The sequence below is a fragment of the Hylobates moloch genome, unplaced genomic scaffold, assembly GCF_009828535.3.
Source record: "Hylobates moloch isolate HMO894 unplaced genomic scaffold, HMol_V3 SCAFFOLD_13, whole genome shotgun sequence".
In the NCBI taxonomy this organism is placed as follows: domain Eukaryota; kingdom Metazoa; phylum Chordata; class Mammalia; order Primates; family Hylobatidae; genus Hylobates; species Hylobates moloch.
In genome coordinates, this window is record NW_026652288.1 from 28,947,094 (window position 1) to 28,960,107 (window position 13,014).

The 13,014-nt window shown below is 48.3% G+C and overlaps 1 protein-coding gene across 1 annotated transcript in view; it reads right to left on the bottom strand.

The window, feature by feature from the left end:
* The window catches only part of ALK (ALK receptor tyrosine kinase), a 738,718-nt gene that overhangs the window by 18,345 nt on the left and 707,359 nt on the right, over nucleotides 1-13,014 (bottom strand). Inside the window, exons 22-24 of the mRNA XM_032172602.2 lie at nucleotides 12,865-12,929; nucleotides 11,212-11,341; nucleotides 3,210-3,307 (exon numbers count right to left, since the gene is read on the bottom strand). Coding sequence (XP_032028493.1) covers nucleotides 3,210-3,307; nucleotides 11,212-11,341; nucleotides 12,865-12,929 — 293 coding nt within the window. The remainder of the gene's footprint in view (nucleotides 1-3,209; nucleotides 3,308-11,211; nucleotides 11,342-12,864; nucleotides 12,930-13,014) is intronic.

A 13,014-nucleotide genomic window follows, 5' to 3' on the forward strand; every position in this document is an offset into this window, starting at 1 on the left:
AAAGTTGTCATCTCTGCTGTTGACTCTAGATGACCTGCTTTCCTGTAGCCTGCCTCTGAGGCATGGTCAACTGCTGTCCAAGACTCATCAGCTTCTACTCTCTGACTGCTTACATTCTGGTCATGCATGTAGGAATGAAGGATACAGCCAGAAGAAGTCTGGGATGGGTCTCTAATAATATTAAGGTCCTGTGCAGAAAAAAACAAGATGTACTTAGGGAGCACAGCTGCTGTTTTCATGTTCAACTGGTTTCATGACGGTTCTGATCCTAGGTTGAGAAAGGACTTAGAGAATCAACTGGCTACTAGGATAGTATTTAAAAAATAGGATCTTGACTGGGGATCATGGCTGAGGGTATAAGAATAATGGGTTCAGGTAGGAGATTCATGTTGTTAATGCTGCTGACCTGATCCAGAAGGTTTAAGTTGAATTTTGAGGTGGTGTATAACATGCCCCCATAAAACCATAAAAGCATAACACATATGACATCAAAAAGGAAGAAAAATAGTTGGCTGTATAGCCATTAATTCTCAAGAGAAATATAGCAAAGTAGACCAGGAACAGTATTTATGGCTCCAGAAAAGTCTTTACACTGATGTGTATGGAATGGTTGTTTTAAAAAGTGATCGTGAGTTTAATGGCAAGAAGGTAAATGCAATATATAGAACACACCAAGAGTTGAGAGAATGACACATCATTTATGAAATGGCAACAAACCATGTTCAAGGGAAAAAGATCTAATTTTTTTTTTAAATGGAAGCATGTGGATCTGGTGAGGAAGTTCCACTCTGAATTCCAAAAGCGTAAAAGTATACATGTGTGGAAGTCCATGAATCTTAAGAGCAGATAAAGGGTGGAGGGAGAGAGAGAGTTCGAGGCAACTCTGTTGTGGGTATGTACCATAGATCTCTTAGCTAGTTAGAACATGTAAAAGCCGTTTTTTCCATACAAATGACCAAATTATCCCAGAAGAAAAGATTTGATTGAGATGGACAGTTTCTGCCAGAAGTTTTCTTTGGCTTAAAACAGATCATCTGATACCTTCTTGATTTGGTGTTTGACAATTTAATTTCTTAAAAAGGAGAAAAGAGCAATAAATGATTACCCTGGGATCTAATTCTAACCTTCAGTAACTAACTATTTCCAGATATGGAAGTGACAGGAGTCTTGAGGGAATGTAATCCTGTTAACATCATAACAACAGCATTGGGTATCATCAGAATGTCTTGTGGCTGTAGGAAAAGAGATGTCAAAAGGTCAGAGGACAAATGGAAATGATCCCTCAGCCAGAGAATTTGTATGCTATTGTGACCAACGTGGGCAGAGATAAAAAACAAAAAACAAGTAGAAAAGATCCCAATGCTAAGTGAAGGAAGACATCTGGCCACCAAGGTGACACAGGTTGCTCTCGCAGGAGTCCAGACTTAAAGCACATGGACAAAGATGGAAAGATGACTCTAACCAAGGACAACTTCAAAAAGAGCACAGCTTTGACTTGACTGAGCAATGGAATGGCAAAGCCCAGAGCTGAGATTTATGGAAAGTTCTGGGTACAACGCAAAGGACAAGAACAGGACTGGGGAGCGGGGTAAAGGGCTGAAAAACTACCTTAAAAAAAGAACAGAACTGATAGACTCTTAGAAGGAGCAGATGGTGAAGCTAGGCCCAGCTCCTTTTTGGCTTCCATTATTTCTGTGAAGCAGCACGACCTGCAAGTTGGAAAGGGTTAGAAGCTAGAGGGAGAACTGAAGGCCAAAAGGATGAAGTGACAGTAAGAGGATAAGCTCTTCTGAGAGTTGATTGCCTTGTGTTAGGAGTGACTTTGGAACTTAGGCAAGTGTACTTCCTGACCTCTCGTTTCTCTATTTTTATTAGGGAGAAAGCATAACTTGTTATGTATTTGCATGATTTTCTATTTCTTTCTTTCTTTCTTTCTTCTTTTTTTTTCTTTGAGATGCAGTTTCGCTCTTGTTATCCAGGCTGCAGTGCAATGGCATGATCTCAGCTTACTGCAACCTCCGCCTCCTGGGTTCAAGTGATTCTCCTGCCTCAGCCTCCCGAGTAGCTGGGATTATAGGCGTCCCCCACCACGCCTGGCTAATTTTGTATTTTTAGTAGAGTTGGGGTTGCTCCATGTTGGTCAGGCTGGTCTCGAACTCCCAACCTCACTTGATTCTCCCGCCTCAGCCTCCCAAAGTGCTGGGATTACAGGCATGATAATTTTCTATTTCTAAGCTCTTACAACATCTCTCATCTCCTATTTTGTACTTACATATTTTAATTATTATGAACATGCCTTAAACTCTTTGAAGACATGTGTTAATAAATTATTGTGAGTTCACTAGGTTATCATTTACTACATTAGAGGCAAATCATTAAGAGCTTTGCAAAGAGCCTGATGATCTGTTTTACTTTTCTGATTTCAAGCTGTCAGCTGAGAAAGTCATCAGCTTTCACAAGGAAAGACATACATGATATATGATGTTCATAGCATGATATCCCAGTCTATACAGCTTTTAAACACAAGAATGATTATAATAGAAGAAACGAAGTATAGAAGTAATGAAAATCATCATTATGCTTCATTTCAGAGTATTTTAGAAAAAATTAATGTATCCAACAAACATTGTGTCCATGCCAGGTATACAAAGATGAATAAAACAGCATCCTTGCCTATAAGCCACCCACTGTCAAAAATGCAATTCCTTAACTTCCCCATAAGGAGCCCAGTTTTCTATGGGGGGGGAGGGAAGCCTTAAAGTGATATAGGACTTGAACATTCAAGATACAGGCAGGGGTCCTCACAGGAGGTTAAGAATAACTTATAGGTCTCCAGCCCTGGCAAGGACATTTTATGACACTTGTTTTATGTAAGGGGCAAGTGAAACCCTGATAGAATAAGTTACCATCTCAAAGACAAAGCTGAAGGGGCCAGGAGCCATGGCTCATGCCTGAAATCCTAGCACTTCAGGAGGCCGAGGTGGGAGGATTACTTGAGCCCAGAAATTCGAGACCAGCCTGGGCAACAAAGTGAGACCCTGTCTCTCACAAAAAACAACAAAACAAAGCCAAATCATCCTACATCCAAACGGCTCTGGAGGGAGACCTAGTATTCTGCTCTGAAGGGGGAGATGTGAGCCCTTGAGATCTGCAGGGAAGCACACAGACAGCGACAGGATGACAGGAAGAGCACAGTCACTTTGACTCACCGGTGGATGAAGTGGTTTTCCTCCAAATACTGACAGCCACAGGCAATGTCCCGAGCCACGTGCAGAAGGTCCAGCATGGCCAGGGAGGAGGGCTGGCTCTGTGGGGAGACAGAAGCGGGCCACTGACGAGGAGCTTGTCAGTGAGAGGAGGGAAATCTGAAATGCTGGCTTCCAGTGCTCACAGGGAGGCAGACCGTGAACATGCAGCTACACCAGGGGCCTCGGCCCTGGCTGCACATTAGAAGTCACCTGGAGGCATTTGAAAGAATTTGGATGCCTGGGCCCCAACCCAGACCTCTCTGGGTGGGCATAGCATTTGTACATTTGAAGTCTTCCCAGGTAATATGATGCCAGCGTGCAGCGAAGGCTTGGAACACCCAGACTCCGGGAAGCTAGGTTGGAGCAGGTGTTCTTTCCCTTTTAATTTATTGTGCACATTCTCTCACCCCCATCTTCATAAGCATTTGAATACCCCCAATTTATAAACAAGTTTGTGAGGAAACCACGGGGGAATAGGGGAGTTTTAAAAATCCTCGATTTAAATGTCTTAAAATATTTCTTAAAACTAATTTTCTTCAAGCAGATCCAGTACTAAAACTGATTGAAAAATAAAGTTTTGGGAAATGCTGGGGAATTATGAGCTATTTCAAGCTTTTCTGCATGAGGTCTCTTTCATTCAAAAGGAGATGTCACCTCCCTACCCCTCTGGGGACCTCCCATCTTGGCTTCCCGGACAGCCTTGCTGAGCACAATGAAGCCTTTTCAGAAGGCAACATCCTATCTTGGTCTCTCTTTTAATTCCTAAATCCCTGACGTGTGTGGCAGCTCAGCCTCATGCAGTGTCTGAGTCACTGTGTTGTTCCATGTTGATTTCACCATTTCCCCAAGTCACGTTGTTGAAGTTCCAGAGACAGGGATCTCACCCTCCCACAGCACCCAGCACAATGCTGGACACACTCTGGGGGTTCAGTGAGTGTTGGGTGGCTGATTGATTGGTTGATTATAGCCGCAGGCCAGGATTTACCTGGAGGAGTATCATTCACATACCTCCCCAAGAAAGCGCATGCAGGTAGAGTGTCAAATCCATCCGCTTTCGGGCTGCCCCAAGAAAGGCGTTTAAGCTCGTGCCTCTTGAGCACCTGGGCAAACTCCCTGCAGGAAATTCATGCTTGTAGCTCTCCTATTTTGCTCTTCTTTCGAAGGGTGGGCTGAGGACTGGGCTCTTTAGTCCTGGGGTGCCCACAGGGAAGTTACCCAGCCAGGCGGCAGCGGTGGAACCAGGTGGGGTCTGGGTGCAGGCTTAGCCTGCTGGGGGTTTTCTCTGCCATAGATCAGGGCCTCCCCAGGACTCCTTGGAGCAATGGCCTGGGTCTGGAGGAGGCAGAACAGAATCTTGCTCCTCTAGGCCATGCTTCAGTTCTGGGGGAGACAACTGAGAGTGGATAGTTCCCCTACCAGTGCCTTACATTCCCTAGAGCACACACATGATCTGCTGGGTGGTAGGTAGGGAAGAGAAGGTGATCTCCATATTAAAGATGAGAAGGCTGAGGGCTCAGAGAGGCTAAATGACTCACCCCAGGTCACATAGCTAGTAAGGGTGGAGCCAAAGCTGCCCGGAGATGGGCTTTAAGGATCTAGGTTGGAGAGGCATCCTCCCTCTTCCTTGGGAAAGGATCCAAGGAGTTAAAATGGAAGAGAGAGTGCCTGAAGGGGGTTGGAGTATATGTGACTACGGTGCCCAACGCACACCAAATGCGGAATACAGCACCCACAAATGGCAAACACCACACTTCAGTGGCCCATCGAGCTGACCCAGGCTCCACCCTGCTGGCCCCTTCCAGGCCGTGTGGTCTGGGGCTGGCTGCTCAGCCTCTCAGAGCCACAGTTTCATCTGTGACAGTGGCATGGGACTGTCGGCCTCCCTGGGTTGTCAGGAGCACCCACACCAGCAGCCTCGGGCAGTGCCTCATCAGGGGACCTGAGGTATTGAGGGGTTGCCACATGGGAGGCCAGGGGGACTCAGAAAACGGTTTCGTGTGTTTGGCTTATCCAGAGGGGGTACCTCTGCCCTAACGAGAAATAAATAAATACCTTTTCGCTCTTCAGGAACATGCCCTCTGTCCCTACCAGAGGAGGCCCTGGTCCTAGCTGCGCTAGAGCCTTCAGGAAGATACTCTTCCTGCCAGTCTCTTTGTGTCTTAGCACCCATCACTCAGGATGTGAGGGCCATAGATGTCTCGGAAGCCCCAGGAGCCTGGAGCGCTGTGGGGACTAAATCTCTCCGGGCATTAATTCACGGGCCAGGCTGATACGGCCCCTATGTCCTTGGCTGCTCAGAGCAGATTAACTGCTCCACTAATCAGTGTGCACAGGGCAAACGGTCAGCAAGCGTGAGTTATGGGGGGTGTGTGGTGTGTACGTGGCTGTGGTGTGCGTGTGTGGGGTGTGTATGCATGTGGTGTGTGCTGTGTATATGTGCGTGTAGTGTGTGTTTTATGTATGGGGTGTGTGGTGTGTACGTGTGTGGTATGTATATGTGTCTGCGTTTTGTGCATGTGTGGTATGTGTAGGGTGTGTGAGGTGTGTGTGGTGTGTATGTGTGTGGGGGGTGTTTATGTGTGTGTGTGGGGTGTGTGTATGTCTGTGCAGTATGTATGGTGTGTGTTGTATATGTGTGCTTGGTGTGCGCATGGCATGTGTGATTGTGTGGTGTGTGCGTGTGTGAGTATATGTGGTATATGTCTGTGTGGGGGGCGTGTGTGTGGTGTGTGTTGTGTATGTGTGTGTGTGGCATGTGTGATTGTGTGCTGTGTGCATGTGTGAGTATATGTATATGGTATATGTCTGTGTGGTGTGTCTCGGGGGGGCATGTGTGTGGTGTGTTGTGTATGTGTATGTGTGTGTGAGGTGTGTGTATGTATGTAGCATATGTCTATGTGGTATGTCTGTGTGTGGGGTGTGTGTGTTGTGTGTTATGCCTGTACATGTTGTGTACGTGTGTGGTGTGTTTTGTGTGTGTGTTGTGTTGTGTAGATGTGTGTATATGTTTTGTGTGTGTAGTGTGTGTGTTATGTAAGTGTGTGGTGTGTTTTTGTGTGTTGTGCATGTCTGTGGTGCGTGTGATGTGTGTTGTATATATGCATGTGGTGTGTATGTGTGTTTTTTTTGTATGTAGCATGTGTTGTGTGTGTATGCACTGGTGTTCCCTTCAGGGACGCCCTTTAGGTCAATATCCTATTTTTACTGGTGAGAAAACAGAAGTGATTTGTTTGGTGTCACAGCTCCTGAGGGGCTATTCCCAAAGGATAATATATTCTACAAACAGAATAATGTTGAGATTGCTGCCTTTCTTAATAGCTTCTCTGTAACTATTCAGAGCTGAACCATCACAGGACAATGGGTAGGAACCCTTTCACCAAGTGAAAAACAGAATAGGATGTTTTTGTTTTGTTTTTTGTTTTTGTTTTTTTTTTTGAGATGGAGTCTCGCTCTGTTGCCCAGGCTGGAGTGCAGTGGTGTGGCTCAGTGCAACCTCCGCGTCTCAGGTTCAAGCGATTCTCCTGCCTCAGCCTCCCGAGTAGCTGGGATTACAGGCGCCTGCTACCAGGCCTGGCTAATTTTTGTATTTTTTAAGTAGAGATGGGGTTTCACCATGTTGGCCAGGCTGGTCTCGAACTCCTGACCTCAGGCGATCCGCCCACCTCAGCCTCCCAAAGTGCTGGGATTACAGGTGTGAGACACTGTGCCCAGCAGAGGTTTTAAAATTGATGCATATAAAGATGAGAGGGAACGATGAAAAAGAGGCAAAGAATGCAGACGAGGAACATAAAAAACGCAGCAGAAGCCCACTTTGAAAAGCGGTGAGGAATGTGCGTGGTGTGTGTTGTGTATATGTGTTGTGTAGGGTGTGTGAGGTGTGTATGGTGTGTATGTGTGAGTGGGGTATGTGTGTGTGTGTGTGTGGGGTGTGTGTATGTGGCATATATGTCTGTGTGTGGTGTGTCTGTGTGTGTAGTGTGTGTGGTGTAATGGTTCATGTCTGTAATCCCAGCACTTTAGGAGGCCAAGGCGGGCAGATCACCTGCAGTCAGGCATGTGAGACCAGCCTTGCCAATATAGTGAAACCCCATCTTTACTAAAGATACAAAAATTAGCTGGGCATGGTGACACATGCCTGTAATCCCAGCCACTCAGGAGGCCGAGGCGGGAGAATCACTTGAACCAGGGAGGCGGAGGTTGCAGTGAGGCGAGATTGGGCCACAGCCTGGGCAACAGAGCCAGACTCCATCTCAAAAAAAAAAAAAAAAAAAAAGGCGGCGAGAAGGCCCCACTTTTCCTTGGTGCCAGATGCCCCTTATGTGTTTAGAGCCAGCATTGTCATCGTTGGTCTCTCGCCTGTGGACTGTGGACCTCTGGAATCCAAGAAGCCAACTGTATTCTGAATGTCTTCCATACAGCCCCTACCCGCAGGCACTACCATGTCCCAAATAGTCATAGACACTGTTGTGATTAATGACCTACACCTTTATAAAGAGATTACTGACTTCTCAATGGCTTTTGTCATTATTGACTGAATTCATGGATACTAAAGTACAGCTCTTACCTATCCCTGGCATATAGGAAGCCCTGCATAAATATTTACTGAATAAATATTGGGTCTGTAGAATTTTTTTGACATTAGAAAGGGATCTTCATTCTTGAAGAGGTGGAGTCCTGGGACCAAGTGATGTTTTCATCTGTACCCATGACAGGCACAGCTGACCTGGGCATCCACTCTGTCTACCGAGTCTGCACATCTGTTCTGTCATTTCTTGTTTGCACAGATGTTTTCTGAGGCCAGAGCCTTTTATCCCATCTCAAAGGGGCTTTGATCCTGATCTAAGGTCTGTGGAGCCACTGAGCTCCAGAGCTGGCAGAAAGTGAGGACACAGACCTTGTCTGATTCTGCGCCCCAAGCCTGGTTCCTGCACACAGTAGGTCATCAGGGAACCCCTGGGAGTATCAGGGTGATTCCAACAAGTGAATCAGGTGGAATTCAGGCCTCTGAAGTCTGAGTTTCAGAATCTAGAGGCACACATCTGCCCACTTTCTCTTCACGGCACATGTTTCTCCATCCCTCATGTCCCATGGCCAATTCACCCTCCTTCATCCTGTGGAGGATTTACTGATATTAGTCCCGTCTGTCTGCTGGAAATCGCATTCCTTTCTCACAGTCCACTGAATCCTCATCTTACAAAGTTGGATTTTGTGGCCCTGAGAATCCATGCAGGAAGCCCACCTAAGCCCCAGGGAAGCTGCTGCCACAGACACATCTGCATTGGTGGCTCTGGAGGGCCACAACTGGACATTTGAAATCAGCCAAGGATCCCAGGAAGGACAGCTCACCTGGGCCTGGTGGGTGTATGGGAGGCGGGGAGGACTATGACTGGGGTGCTGCCTGGGTGTGCCTGGTTAGCAACGAGAGCCACACGGAGGAAAAGCGGGGCCAGGGGTTGAAAGAGCAGATTGGGTGAGGGTGGGACTCTGGCCCTGAGAAGTGGCTCTTCCAAGGACAGGCCCCCTCCCCGTTGTGGGGGTCCCTCAGGTAGTGCCTGCTGTTAGAGGGTAGAACTTGGGGACAGGCTCCTGTTCTGACTCTCCGAGGGTGGCACTCTGGGGTGGGGGTGGTGAGAGAGAGAATGATCTGTCTTTCCTTGCTGGACTTTGTAATAATATTGGAATCATCTTTCATCATGAAAGAGAGATGCCTTTATCTTTGAGAGAGGGAGAGAGAAAGGGGGAGAGAGAGAGAAAGGGGGAGAGGGAGAGAGAAAGGGAGAGAGAGAGAAAGGGGGAGAGAGAGAGAGAAAGGGGGAGAAATGGGGGAGAGAGAGAGAGAGAGAGAGAGAGAGACACCACTCCTCACTCCTGCCCTCTCCTGCCCCTGAAGTCCTTGAACTTGCCAAGTGCTGGGCTCCGAGACTCCCTTTGCAAAGTCCCTCTCCTTTGCATGCATACGACTTTCTCTCCTTAAGCCTCAGGAAGGTCCAGTGGGAGAACCAGGGCTGTGCCTCTTCCCAAAGTGTGATGCCACATGTCCCCCACTGACAGCAGTGCTGCTGAGAATCTCAGGGCATGAGGGTCAAAGGCTCTGCCCTTCTAGGTGGTGGTGGGAAAGCCAGTGAATCTGATGCCTGTACCACTGCGGAGATGCCTGGATGCCTGGCAGTGTTGGCTTTAAGGACCCAACTTCATCTTGATAGTTTACAGCTTCCCAGAGGGGACCACTGGATAAGCAGTAAGTTGGAGAGAGCACTGAATCAGGAGTCACAAGGCCTGAGTTCTAGTCTCAGCTCTTCCACTTCCTGTGTGGCCATGGCAAGTCCCATAATCTCTCTGGGCCACCGTTTTCTCATCCATAGAATTGCGGAGAGATCTGCATTGTCTGTTCCTAGGGCGGTGTTGAGAAATGTGAAAGGTCTAAGGAGGATGCCAGCTGATGAGGGCTCTTATGAGACAGGCGTAGTCTTTATCTCCCTGCTCCCTGCCCAGTCCTCCTTCCAGGTATGCTCAGGTGCACACACATCCCTCTTCTCAAGGGGTAAGACAGTATTCTTAGATACCGAGAAGGGTCACCCAGTGGCTAAGGTGAAGTTATTTTACATGGATCCTGACTGAAGGTGGAAATCAGAATAGCCATGACCTTGCAGGGCTTCCAACACCACTTTGCGTCCCTGTGAGCAGTGTGGTCAGGTTGGGCTTTCTGGAACCACTGGCTGTCAGTCCTTCCCTGCTTTCCTGGGGGCAGCGGGGAGGGTGGCCGCTGCTTTTACTGTGCAAGTCTTCCTTGTGATCCCCATAGTACAGTGGCTTCTTGAGGAAGCCTAGATCCTAACCCTGGGGCCTGCTCAGCTCCAGTTCCTGGCACCCGGGGCCTGCTGAAGACCTGCAGACCCAAGCATGGGCAGCTGGGCTCTGGGTCTGCCCAGGGTGCTATGTTTAATAATTTGGAACCACCTTTGAGATGTTCTAGTCCGATCCTCAGATCTCACCTGTGAGGATACCCAGGTTAAAGGTTTAAGACTGCCCTAAACCACATGGGTGTCTAATGGCCAAGTTGGAGCTGGAGCTTGGGATTCTTGGGTCCACCCTGGGTATCTTCACTTCCCTAGCTCTGTTAACCATAAGATGTGTGTAGCACCTTCCTAAATACAAGATTGGAATGTCCAGGTATTATTATCCCTACTTGAGACATGAGGACTGCGGGCTCTGAATGAGTAGCTGCAGAGTGACCTGCCCAGGTCAGTTGCTTGAGTAGCGACATGGCTGGCATGAAAGTTCCCCTCTGTGTTTGTCTCTAGTTTGGTTTTCCAGAGTCAGCAGGCCATGAGAATGGATCCAGGCTATAGAATGTGGATATGGTTTGGATTTGTGTCCCTGCCCAAATCTTACACTGAATTGTAATCCCTAGTGTTGGAGGAGGGGCCTGGTGGGAGGTGATTGGATCATGGGTGGATTTCCCCCTTGCTATTCTCATGATAGTGAGTGAGTTCTCATGAGACCTGGTTGTTTAAAAGTATATAACACTTCCCCCTTCATTCCCTTCTTTCTGCTCTAGCCATGTAAGACATGCCTCCTTCCCCTTCACCTTCTGCTGTGATTGTAAGTTTCCTGAGGCCTCCCCAGCCATACTTCCTGTACAGCCTGCAGAACTATGAGCCACTTAAACCTCTTTTCTTTATAAATTACTCAGTGTCAGGTAGTTCTTATATAAATGCAAGAATGGACTAATACAAATTCATTGCTAGAGCCTTGCACAAGCTCCTTGGGGCTGGGGCTCAGCCATCATCTACCTCGGTCTTCGGTCCATTCTCTTCCAGCCAGTCACCCCCCCATCCAAGCCTAAAATTGACTCCCTGGGTTCCACCGAGGAACTTGCTACCCAGGCTGCCCACTCTTGCTCCTTCCATCCTTGCTCCTGTCCTTGGCACAATAACTGCAGCAAAGACTGGTTCTCACTCACCGGGCGAGGGCGGGTCTCTCGGAGGAAGGACTTGAGGTCTCCTCCAGCCATGAGCTCCAGCAGGATGAACCGGGGCAGGGCTTGCAGGCTCACCCCGATGCAGCGAACGATGTTCTGGTGGTTGAATTTGCTGCAGAGCAGAGAGGGATGTAACCAAAATTAACTGAGCTGAGTCTGGGCAAATCTTAAACTGGGGGGAAACAGGATACAAAGTTACATTTTCAGCAGCTGCAATGTATAAAGGCATTCTCTAAACACGCCGGGCAGGGGTCCCGGGCTGAGCCTGAACCCAGAATCTTGCTGGTGAGCAGGTGGCAAGAACCACAGCAGGCTCCACAGGAGTTCTGTTTGCAGGAGAGTGGCTGGAGCTGTAAGGATGTTGCTCAGGCACTTGGGTGAGAAAGTGTCTCAGGGGGCAGGAGAGTGTCTTTCTCAGATACTGGTGCATGGACTGGGTGCTAGAATTCATGGTTGATTTCTCCCAGGAAGGCCTCAGGCAGAAGGTGAAGCAAAACAACTGCTTCTAAGAGAGACTGGGTGAGACTTGCCAAGTGACAGCGTGTGAAATAGAGCCAGCAAAAGGGGATGGCCTCACGAGTCCATCAGTTTCCTGTGGATTCCTCATGGGAGGGACCAAGACTTGAGTTTTCTTGTTAACATGATCCCTTTAGGACACACAGGGCAGTGGGGCCTAGGAATTCCACATGGGCCAACATGTGCATGCAGGTGTGTACATACACACATGTACACACGCGCCCCCGCCCCCCCCCCCGCCAAGTGTTGAAAGACTGGGTGATTAGACACCAACATATAATGGTTAGTTACCACCAAGTAGTGAGATTGATTTGGGTCTTCTTTAATATAATCTCATACTTGCCAAGTTTTATTCATAATCAGGAATTACATGTATCAACAGAAAATAAATGTTATTTTGTGTGTCCTCCTGTGGCTCCAGACCTCACAGCCGTATCACTCACACTGCCTGGCCTTGTTACCCCTGCCACTTCCACCAAGGGGACATCCCAGTCTGCCCCCACCTGTCAGGACATTCAGAGTCTTCCCAGTGTGACAGGGGGCCATGAGCCCCCACCTGATCTTGAGTTCAAACATCTGCCCCCTCCTTGAAGGGATCTGCTGTCACAGTGGATGCCCTCAGGAGCCACAGGCACTGAGACTCTCAGCTTAAATCCAGAACTTGGAGCCTCAAGTCGAAAGGTGCAGCCAGCTGAGACTCAGCCCCGCTGATGGGAGCCTACGATGGGGTGGCCTCCCATCATATTAGCAGCACATTTACTGGGATTGGTGAAGGGTCTTGGAGGGAGATTATATCTTGTACTGTCAAAGTCTAGCATGCTCCATTTCTTAAGAAAAAGTGAGGGAAGAAGAACCAGTGGATAACAGCAGGGATACTGGTTGCAGACAGTGACATTGGTGGGGTTATTAGGCCACACAGACTTTGTTTCTGAAACAACCATCGGGGTTGTTCCGGTCTGGTAAGAAGTGTCTAGAATGTTTGGGAGTCTCCTACTGGAGAAAAGGGGACATGCTGGGGACAATACCATTTCCCTTGGAGACATCGATCTGTTAGAAACCTCTCCAGGTTCTCTGGGGGCAGTGGGGAGTTGGGGTGAGGGTGTCTCTCTGTGGCTTTACCTGATGATCAGGGCTTCCATGAGGAAATCCAGTTCGTCCTGTTCTGAGCACACTTCAGGCAGCGTCTGGGCAGAGAAGGGGAGGGTGGGGAGGAGGAGGAGGCTGTGAGCTGAGAATGCAGCCTACAGAGTCCGCAAGCCAAGGGCAGAC